The 12,392-nt window shown below is 26.5% G+C and overlaps 1 protein-coding gene and 1 long non-coding RNA gene across 2 annotated transcripts; one reads left to right on the top strand and one right to left on the bottom strand.

Annotated features, from left to right (window-relative positions):
• Window positions 1–999: 999 nt before the first annotated feature.
• On the bottom strand, window positions 1,000–10,986 carry LOC126549092 (uncharacterized). The gene is made up of 2 exons (XR_007603244.1): window positions 10,880–10,986; window positions 1,000–1,218 (listed from the first exon to the last, which is right to left on the bottom strand). It is a non-coding gene; the product is annotated as an uncharacterized LOC126549092 (long non-coding RNA).
• Window positions 3,395–10,151, top strand: LOC114130508 (zinc finger protein 883-like). Its single transcript, XM_027995496.2, has 4 exons — window positions 3,395–4,847; window positions 5,218–5,310; window positions 5,853–5,945; window positions 7,986–10,151. Exons 1-4 carry the CDS (start codon window positions 4,801–4,803, stop codon window positions 9,694–9,696), a joined length of 1,944 nt encoding a protein of 647 aa, XP_027851297.2. The 5' UTR covers window positions 3,395–4,800; the 3' UTR covers window positions 9,697–10,151.
• Window positions 10,987–12,392: the final 1,406 nt, after the last annotated feature.

Below are 12,392 nucleotides of genomic sequence, written 5' to 3'. Positions count from 1 at the left end.
TTTTTATGTAAGTACAAATAAAGGCGTAGTGTTCCTATATTTCCATACGTTATGTGTGATGAATGGAAACCATTCATATTTTAAGTTAGGTACTACGATCTCACTATAATATATTCGTCGAAATGCGTTATTGTAAGTCTTAGAAGTTTTAGCATTGGTTTAGAGCAGTGGTTCCCGACCGGGGGGTAATCCCCCCCAGGGGGAAATTTAGAGTCTTCTCGGGGGGGGGGGGGGATATAGTGATGATGGAATTACAAAATAATTATGTAATTTTACAATGTGTACAATATTGAAATCATTATTGTATTCATTTTCAGATTATAGCACATCGATAACAAATATATATTACGTATATAACGATAGACCTTTCGCATTTATTCTAATATTAATAAATACACAGTGTCAAAGTTTGATTCGCATGACTCACGACTATCTGTTTGCCTCCGATAATGGATACTACAATCCAGATAGAGCATGCATTGAAATGTTTTTTAGACTCGACTTCATGCTTATAGTTACACGTCAGTCATGTCGCACTTTTAATACTGTCGTTTTGTATATATATATGTATTATGTTTTATTGATATTTTTGTTTTTATATTCAATAATTTTTTCTTATACTTAATATTATTACTTCGGAGATGATAATACATTTTTGAAATGATGAAAATAATAAAAGTAAATAGTTGTATGTATGGAAATTTGTACCTATAATATATATAGTTATTTTATATAATTTATATTTTGTACGCCTCGAAAAACAAAAAAAATCGGCTATACTTTTAAGGGGGGGGGAGAGATGAGATTTTAGTAAATTTATAAGGGGGCGTAGAATTAAAAAGGTTGGGCACCACTGATTTAGAGAGTAAATTGATAGGCTGGTAAGGTTAGGTTAGGTTACAACATAAGTCATCGACTTTTAGATTATAAATTGTATAAATTGAGTGTAATATATATATATTTTTGTTCATTGTTGTACAAATAATTATAAAAATAATATAGTTAATATAAATTAATATTTAATTAATATAATAAAATAATATAATTATTATAAAAATTAAAACTAACCAAGACAGTTTGTGTCATTGTCAAATGCTCCTGGTCAATTGATGTATACCTTTTTGATACCGACGCAATAGATGTATACCATACATTATACAGGTGGTGTCCCGAATCCGGCGCAATTGACGAACACCAGCACTCGGATGATACCTTATTCTGGAGTGCATGTAAAAGTGAAGAAGAAAATCAAATAGTAGTATAAAATCAATATGAATTATTATTAAAAAAAAAAATTATTATATAATATCATATCATATCATTTACATTGAATATTTAAATCATAGTAAAAAAATCATAATAAATAATCGTTAATACCTAATATATACCTAACATAAATAATATAATATATACCTAATAATCCAAAAATATATAGTTATGTCATGTATATAAACTAAAGCATCGTCTCTTAAAATGTTAGTTAAATATTATAGGTATAGTTGTATTATTTTCTTAATATTAATACATGCATAATGTAAGTAATGTGTTTCATTAGGAAGTTACCGATTTTTTTAACATTATAAAAATATTATTGAATAACAATCAAAAATTTAAAATTGTAGAATTATATTCAATAACCTATATTCACTACCATTGGTGAAATATACTTGAGTTAAATTCCTCCTTACACAACGTTAAGTATTTTAATGTTGTATAAAATCAAAAGAAAATGATCCCAACGTTGACAACAGAATTAGTATTTAATAGCATTTGCATTATTAAAACATAAATGTTATTCATACACAAGACAACAATTCATTAAATATTTAGTTCATCATAAATTAAGTGCAGATAATTCCTTTATGACATAATGATATTATATTATATTAGTTTAACATGACGTATAAATCCTGAATACCTACTCTGTTCCATTTAAGAGCGCATCGCGTTGGCGCGATTCGCCGAACGACTTCCGGACCACCCTGGACGGGTATAAACGTTCTGTGATTGGTCGCCGTAGTCGGTCGTGATCGGCGTTTTCGACGACGCTGCCGCCGTGGATACAGGGAATTGCAGTAAAAGAATTGCGCTACCGCTGAGTACCGCGTAATACCGTTAAAATTGTGTGACTTTATACAACACCAAAGAACAAACACTGAACCTAACCTAACCTAAACCGGGCACTACAGCTGATGATAGGTATGCTAAGCCGCCATTTTGCGACTCATTTATCACATATTATAATAATATGAACCTACGAAGTTGCCGCGTTTATTTTATCATTGATAAACGAGTCGCAAAATGGCGGTTTAGCATACCAATCTATTTAGTGCCTTAGTTAGGTTAAAAAAAACTAAAAAAAAAGTGGGCAAGTGAGTACCGCTCTGCTGTACATTAGGTGCCGTATGGATCATTATTATATATTATAGGAGTGTTAAATTTGAATCCAATGATAGTTATCATTGTATACGAAAAACGATTCTGAACGAAGATGATTTGTCAGCCTAGGATATAATTTCTAGTGGTTGGTAAAAAAGGTGGTTTAAAAAAACCAGCTTATATTAAAAAATATTTTGAAAATTAAATCACGTAAAGAAAACGCGAATCTTAATAACTGGTAAAATTTTCAAGTATCTACGACTTATACTTTTTGAATAATAACAAATATTTAAAATCGTTTGAGGATAAATCGTTATCGTTACGCTATTTCGTTAAAATTTAAAATTCAAACGCACTTAAAATTTTTCCTATAATGATGCTTCGAGTTTTCTCTATAGATACTTGAAGGTAAACTTATGGAAAACTTAGTGTTGTATTTTTAATCCTTAGTTATAAACACAAAAAATTTTATGATTTTTCAACTTCAAATATTTCGCAAATATTCATAATTTTGACGAATTTTCGTCAAAATTTGAACTTCAAATGCTAATAAAAAAAAATTGTGCCTATGTATTCTTATAATTTTTTAATCACTATAAGAATAACATATGAGGAACTTTGTATTAAATTTTCAAGTATTTTGATAGGGCCAAAAAAATTTTATCGACACTTCAAAAATATTTTTTCAGAAAAATTGAAAATTTCAGTTGTCTATAAATAGCTCAAAAAAAGTCAAAATATTTTGAAATTTAATCACGTAAAGAAAACGCGAATCTTAATAACTGGCAAAAATTTTCAAGTATCTACGACTTATACTTTTTGAATAATAACAAATATCAAAAATCGTTTGAGGCTAAACTGTTATTTAACGCGGTTTTTGTAAAAATTTAAATTTCAAACACTCATAAAAATTTTTTGTCTGAATCCGTAGAGTTTTTTTTACAGATATTGAAGAAAAATGTATGGAGAACCTTGTATTAAATTTTCAAAACTTTTTGGTCATCCAAAAATTTTTTATCGACACTTTAAAAAAAATTTCTCAAAAAAATCGAAAATTTCAGTGGTCTATAAATAACTCAAAAAAAGTCAAAATTTTTTGAAAATTTAACTATATACGGATACCACTGACATTAACATTTGGTGAAAATTTCAAGTATTTTCAGTGATTAGTTTTTGAATTACAACCATAAAAAAAAATCGATTTGGTCGAAAACTGGTTTTGCGTAAAAATTGCCGTTTTTCCGTCATTTTTTTTTTGTTTTTCTCGATTTTTTTGAAAACCGTTGGAAAATGTTAACTTTTTACCTCTATAATGCCCCAAGGATATTCACTTTTACATCGGAAACCACCCCCATTGTTTGAAATTGGAGCATTATTTTGACTAGTTATGCTGTACACAGACACAAAAAAAAAAAAAAAAAACACACCATTGTAAAATCAATACATTCATCACTTCGTTCAGAATCTAAAACTAACCTAACCTAACCTAACCTAACTGAATGAGCAGTGCCGCCGCCGGAACGTACCGTGATAGCGCGCTCTAGCTTACCCGAGAATCAACTTATTGACCAGTTTTCGTCCGCCGCCGGTACGCTCTTAAATGGAACAGTGCATGAATTAAGATTATAAAGATATTATATCTTATGCTATATCTTAATTTGTGGAACAGAGTATAGAATTAAACTTAAATATTAACATAAAGTTATTTCGAAAAATTCATCATTGATAAAAAAAAAAAATGTATACAGCGTTTGCATTTTAGTGTTTAAAATAAAAACACCGAGGGAAAACGTCCGGAGGACCGTACTCGTTACCGCTACGAACGCAAACGGCGAAAACACCGTACAGGCACTGGTGAACGGCTTTTGAGAGACGTGAGCTACGCGAACACGCACGGAACGGAGTAAAAAACGAAAGGAAAAATCAAAATATCCAACGAAAAGTAAAAATCGTCGTTTTCGAAAAATCGCTACAGTTCGGTTTTGGATTCGAATGATTTGATAATCGCGTAAATACTAAATAAAAATAGCACACAGTGGAAGAAACTGATTATTTCCTTATTACATTTATATTCTGTAATCATAGTAATCATACTATCTAAAACCTAACCTAACCTAATTTATATTGTATACTCACATGACGTCGACGTGTTTTATTTAGTTAATTAGTAATTAGTAATTACATATTGTGTCATATTTGGCTTACTACTTTAAATCATAAATGACAAGCACATAATTTCAGTTTCTATTATTATAGGTTAAAAAAATATTTGCAAATCAAAATAGGTAGACACATTTGACCAAATATACTTCCTATAACTCTTATCTCTCTCACTATAATCAAATTAACATAAAAAGTAAATTAAAAATTTTAATGTTTTATGTTCACAATTATTGAAAAATACAAAGGATATAAATCAGTATGAAACCTTCAAGAACAACCATTAGTGATTCAGGGATAAATTCCAAGTGAGTAAATATAGTATTAATGTAACAATACAATATTTATGAATAATTTTAACCTACATTATGAAAGAATTTCATTTACTAAAATTGGTGTTTTATAATTTATGTATTTTATAATTATTACTAGGGCTGGGAATTTAAAGTAATTTCTGGTGTTTTGAAACGTTGGTTTGTAAGTGTAAAATGTGTTTTGGAGGATACTGATTATTTAAAATTAATATTTTTTTTCCAACTTCTTAGCTATAATAAATTTAATTTAAATGCGTTTTTTGAGAGTTTTTAGGGCATTAAAATTCCAGCCTTTATTATTACATTGTATCAAATTTAACCAGCTGTTACCTATCAAATAATTAATCTTTAATATTTTTATTAGAACTGATGATGAATTATTGAATAGAGTTATAAAACAGGAAATCATTGATGAAAAAGACGACCAAAATAATGATTATAAATCTATACAAATTGGGTAAGTATTGTACATACATCATATTGTAGTATACATTTAACGACACTATTTAGTAATCTAACTTATAAATTATATAATAAATTCAATTACAGAATCCAACTATTATTCTTTATTGAAATTAATGATTATTTAGGATATATAATTTATGATTGGTAAACTGATATCGCATTATTAACATCTTTCCACTAATGTTAATTTAAATTATAAATTTATAAATTTATAAATTTTAATAAATTATATTGCACGACAAATTACCGTCGATAACAATTTTATAATAGCTAGGTTTCGATTGGTATTACTGAATTAGTAATCAATTAGTGCATTCAGAACTAAACAAGTACCTAATAAATACTATGTTAACAATTCTACAAAAATAAAATTTAATTTTTTTTTTCCAATTCTTAAGCTATAATTAATTTAAATTAAATGCATTTTTTGAGATTTTTTAAGGCATTAATATTCCAGGACTAATTATTATTATATTGTATCAAATTTAAACTGTGGTTACCTGCCGAATAATTAATTTTTATCATTTCTGTTAGAACTGATGATCAAATGTTGAATAGAGTCATAAAACAGGAAATCATTGATGAAACAGATGACTACAATAATGATTATCAATTATTACAAATTGGGTAAGTATTGTATTTACATCATATTGTAATATAAAATTTAATGATTATATTTATTAATCTAACTTATAGACAAATATATTTAATATCTTCCATGAAAGAATCCAACTAGTATTCTTAATTAAAGTTACTGATTATTTAGGATAATTTATGGTTTGTAAACAGATAAAACAATACTAATATCTGTTAATGGAAATTAATCTGTTATAAATTATAATATTTAAAGATAAAATAATTATCCAGAGTATCTTAGAGGTTTTTATTGATATTTTAAGTACAATGAAAGTTATGATTATTTTAAAACTATATATTTCCTATAATTTTAAATAACAAGCATTTAAAATGTCTTAGATAATTATATGATAAACGAACCCTTCTAATTTTAAAAATAACACAGTAAAATTGATTATAGTGAACATTAAGTATACTTTATTGTAAAGACTTAAGTTATCTTTTTAAAGAAAACATGTTTGAATGTGGTATCATTTTATTATTTATGTACTGTTATATAGAATTTACTTAAGACTAACCTATTCATGATCTAAACTAGAATATATTATGTGCTTCAGTTTGTAATGATATTTCATGAAAGAAATTGTAAGAAGTAATTTTGTGCCATTATCAAACCGCATTGAAAGTTGCAATGTTATATGAGAATAATTATGATGCACCTATTTTTAAATTATCAATTGATCTTGTGAAACAATAATTTTATTATTTTTAAAACAAATTTGAATTTAAATCTACCTATATTATTTAGATATCTTAGATTGAATTGTTTGCTTAAATAAGAATTCCTACCTTTTGTTGTAATATGTTTATTATAGCAGTATATAAGTAATACATAACCTACAACATTTTAAATGATAACTTTTTTCTTTAAATGTGATGAATGATGAATGAATTATTATTAAGAAAATCTGTGACATTATCTATGAAATCTTTTACTAAGAACACCTATTATGACACATTTAAATCCTTCAATAAATTCTATTTTTCATCACGTTTTTGGAAAAAGTAGTTGGTACCTATAGTTTATTTTTTATTTTATACAGAATAATTCTTTTAACGAACAATACTCATCATTTTAAAATCTATCTATTTATGATTTTGAAATTATTTACTATACATAATTTATAATCTAAATAAAATAACTAAATTTTTTTAAGAAACATCATATTTTGAATCATTTGTTATCATAAGATTGGCCCAGGTAATATTTTAGTAGGCACTGTAGAAACCATTTAAAATGACACTGGTCGTAATGAAATGTTGGGTATAATGACCTTAGATTGAAATTTGAAGTTCCTGCAAAATTCCTATATTGTATGTTCTAATTTGTATAAATTATTATGACGTCTGTATTTTAGCTATATGGATGTTATGATGGTTATTTTTGGATATATTGGAAAAATTTAGTTCAAAACAACATTTTGCAGAACTAGATAGAAAATAGAGTATGATATTTATAAAAAGTTCAATCTAAAATAAAAGATTTTTTTTAAAAATATAGTAAATTATTTAATTCTAAAATAACAGTTTACTTAATTCATTTAAATTTTTTTATCTATACTTTTTTCCTATATGTATTGAAGTTACAATTTTTTTTTCATCCTTTTGGTTATAATGACAAACAGTTATTATAACCTGTTTTCCTTGGTCCCTTGAACGTCATTATAAACATTTTCTACTGTAATTTGATTTTTATTAAAATACACTAAAAAACAAAACCTTCAAATTATGAAATTAAAATGGTATGTGTTGTCATTCCGAATAGTGAAAGTTAAACACAAGATTAAATTTAATACAAATGTAATTGAAGAATATAAACTTGTATTGTCAATAAATAGTTAATTAAAATTAATTTAGTTAACAATGAGGTAGATATTTGAAAAAATGTGATTAGATCAAATTTGTAGGTATATGAATTATAAAATATAAATATAAATTTGTTTTAACTAATTCTAGATAGAAAAAATATAATTCTTAAATAAATTATTGTATTCTACATAATATTAAAATTTTAATTTTTTTTGTTTTTAGAACAAAGGGTAAAAATGAAGAAGTAAAAACAATTGATAACAAGATAAAAATCGAAATTGATGTTATAGAGGGTTTAGAATTTGAAGGAGCAATATTCCCCGAGAACCGATCTTCGGAATTCATTTCTTTAATGAATTCTGATAATGGACCTAACATTAGAGAAACACATATAACATGTAATGTGTGTAAAGTATCTTCAAATACATGTCAATTTCAAGAAGTCCATATGCATTCTCATACTGGAGATAATCTTCACAAATGCAAAATTTGTGGTCATTTTTTTAACTCAAAAATACTTTTGAATAAACATGCAATGATACATACCAGTAAAAGAATAAGGCCATTCATTTGTGACATTTGTAATAAATCATATTCTACTAAATCACGTTTAAAAATTCACATACTGCTTCATAATGAAGATAATCATTATAAATGTAATACTTGTAATAAAAAATTTACTCAAAAAAATCATTTTAAAACCCATACCAAGACACATACTAAAAAAACTTCACATAAATGTGAAATCTGTGATTCAGTGTTTTTTCAAGCAAGTCACTTAAAAATTCATACAAGAGTACATACTGGTGAAAAGCCATATAAGTGTGAAATCTGCGATTCTGTGTTTTCTCAAGCAACTCAATTAAAAATTCATACAAGAGTACATACTGGAGAAAGGCCATATAAATGTGGTACATGTGGTCGAGTGTTTTCTGTAGCACAAAATTTAAAAAGACATACAAGAGTACATACTGGTGAAAAGCCATATAAATGTAAAATCTGCGATTCAGTGTTTACTCGAGCAAATCATTTAAAAAGTCATACAAGAGTACATACTGGTGAAAAGCCATATAAGTGTGAAATCTGCGATTCTGTGTTTTCTCAAGCAACTCAATTAAAAATTCATACAAGAGTACATACTGGAGAAAAGCCATATAAATGTGGTACATGTGGTCGAGTGTTTTCTGTAGCACAAAATTTAAAAAGTCATACAAGAGTACATACTGGTGAAAAGCCATATAAATGTAAAATCTGCGATTCAGTGTTTACTCAAGCAAGTCACTTAAAATGTCATACAAGAATACATACTGGAGAAAAACCTTATAAATGTGAAATCTGTGATCGAGTGTTTTCTCAAGCACATCATTTAAAAAGTCATACAAGAGTACATACTGGTGAAAAGCCATATAAGTGTGAAATCTGCGATTCTGTGTTTTCTCAAGCAACTCAATTAAAAATTCATTCAAGAGTACATACTGGAGAAAAGCCATATAAATGTGGTACATGTGGTCGAGTGTTTTCTGTAGCACAAAATTTAAAAAGACATACAAGAGTACATACTGGTGAAAAGCAATATAAATGTGATATATGTGATCAAGTGTTTTCTCAACTTTCTAATTTAAAAACACATATTAAGATACATACTGGAGAAAACCCTTATAAGTGTAGTATTTGTAATAAAGAATTTTCCCAAAAACCTTATTTAAAAAAACATACAAAGACACATATTAAAATAAAATCACATAAATGTGAAATCTGTGGTTCATTGTTTTCTCAATCAAGTCACTTAAAAAGTCATACAAGAGTACATACTGGTGAAAAACCGTATAAATGTGAAATCTGTGATCGAGTATTTTCTAAAGCACATATTTTAAAAAGTCTTACAAGAGTACATACTGGTGAAAAGCCATATAAATGTGAAAAATGTGATTAAGTATTTCTCAAACAGAGTTTTTAAAAAAGCATATTAAAGCGCATTTAAATGCCTTAGAATTACAATATCCATTCTACAATATTTTCTATTGGTTATTTATTTTAGAACAAATAATGTATTTTTTAAATATGTTTATAAATCATGTAGATTGTATGTACCATATTATATTGTAATTTGTGACTAATTCATATAAGTTTTAACAAACCACAGAGTAGTTTTGTGTATTTTGTCATTTTGTTGGCTTTAATAATTTATATCATTCAAGTATACAATAATTGTTAAAAAAATGTTAAAAAACTGTAATAATTTATGTTAACTAAATTATTCAAAAATAGGTTTTGTGCTAAAGTATTTGGTGATCAAGCCATAAACAACCAAAGTTCTCTGTTCATTTTGTATAAATCAAAACAAACCTTGTTTTTTGTAGAGAATAATAAAATATTTTAAATTTTTTATGTCCTATAATAAATTATGCTTAAGAAATAATATAATAGGTTATAGTTTTGTAAATTTTAGTATGAATATTGCTACTTTTAATGATTTTGTAGCAACATATGAAATAGATAAAAAATATAAAATGTAAATCTCTCTTAAAAGTCACTGTTACTTGTAGCAATCCCAATTCATTTCAGAAAATGAGAGTTGAATAAGTCATGACGCTATTTAGCTATACAGTAGCATCTACTTAACTTACTTTCAGTAAAACTAATGAATTAAAAAGTAGAACAAAAAACACGTTAGATTTAGTAGATTTTATTAATAAAATAAGTTATTTAACTGCTTAAATAGCAAAAAGTTAAATTGGTCAAATTCATAAAATTATGAATTATCTGATTCTGGTATAGAAAAACAATTTTTAAATGAAACTGCAACATAACATTTTATAAATTTTAAAAAATAATAAAGAAGGCATTATAATATAAACATATTTAATTTTTTATAACATTTTTCAAACAATTGCAATTTTTTTTTTGTGAATGAAAAATTGAAGTTACTATAAAAAAGAGTGGCACACACTCCCAGAGATAGTTTTTAAATTATAAGTAACAACAAATGTAAGACGTTTTTTTATGACATCTCCTTATAAGCTAATTTCAGCACAAAACCAAAGTAGATTTTAAAAGAATCAGGAAAAAGAGTACCTGGACAGTAGTGTTGTTAAAAAATTGTCTATTTAACTTACCGTTTGGCCATAACGGCAGTATTAAAATTGTTTCAAAATAGTTCTGAATTTGTTCTACACCCAATCTTGTAAAACTAAAACCATGATGTTCCTATGATCAATGTCAAGGTTTATAGATAATAATAAAGGTTGCCTCATATAGAAAATATCAAAAAACAGGAGTGGGAGAAATTGTACGGTGACGTACTCGTAAGAGACATTATTTATTTACAATAGTGGCTACAGCAGTGGATATTTTTGTGTGTACTACGACACATTTTGTGCACTACGAAAATTAAAAAAGGGGAAACCACCTTTATAGTACTATATTATATTCTGTAACCACTAACCATACCTTGGACGAATTGATAGAAACTATAAGCTCAAATTTAAATATGTACACTACGGAAAATAAAAAAAAAATAGCCACTGGACTGCAGTGTTTTTTTGTAACTGTGTACGGCATAACTAGATAAAATAATGCTTCAATTTCAATTTCCGGGGGTGTTTTCTGATAGCATAGTGAATACCCTTGGTACATTTTCCAACAGTTTTCAAAAAAATCGAGAAAATCAAAAAAAAACTGAAAAGTGACTAAAAAACGATAATTTTTACGCAAAACCAGTTGTCGACCAAATCGTTTTTTTACATGGTAGTAACTCAAAAACTGATTACTGTGAATAATTGAAATTTTAACGTCAGGATAAACGTCACATAAATTCTTATCAACTCTCTATTATCATTGTTTTCGTCTAATATGAGTTTGCACGCAAAGATCTAATGATAACGCGTCACTTTATATACCTAAGAATAATCCTATACAGTTTAGACCATTAGAGTCATATATGACTATATAAATTATAAAGTATCTAAAACACTACAAACACAATCATCGATTACAAAATAATATTATATGATTTATGTATTTAAAAAAAACGCTTTAAAATACAAAAATATTAATACAAGCCTATAATTAATTGATTACCTTTAAATTTGATTATGGGAAAATTGATTCTATAAGTAAAAAGCTAACAGCATAAAATTGATTCTGTAGAACGAAAATTGACTATATTCTACATTCATACAACGAAGATGACACATGCGGGTGTATCGTCCTCTAAAGAAATATGTGGTCAAAATAGGTCGTGCTATTAAAAAAAAAATATTGTGCGTATGCGCAAAAATAACTGTCACAAAAATTATTTTTTTTAATTAGACTCTAATTATATGTAAATGTGTATAATAATGCTTATTATAGTAGGGCCCAGAACTCGATGATTTAAAAATATATAAAAAAAATGTATAAAATGAAATAAAAATATTTAAAAAATGTATATTTCGCTATAAAAATTAAAAATATTCTTTTGTTACAAATTATAATTATAAAATAATTAAATAAAACTAATGAACGGCGATTATCCGACAATCACAATAGTGTTTTATAGATCGAAAACCCTCTCTTTATATCAACAGATATGATATGGCAGTATTTAAAATACGTGATATCGTTGATCGTATCATCTAGTAAATTCGA

The sequence above is a fragment of the Aphis gossypii genome, chromosome 1 (genome assembly GCF_020184175.1).
Source record: "Aphis gossypii isolate Hap1 chromosome 1, ASM2018417v2, whole genome shotgun sequence".
Taxonomy (NCBI): domain Eukaryota; kingdom Metazoa; phylum Arthropoda; class Insecta; order Hemiptera; family Aphididae; genus Aphis; species Aphis gossypii.
Note: the sequence above shows the minus strand (reverse complement) of the source record. Positions and strands in the feature narration are given on the sequence as shown.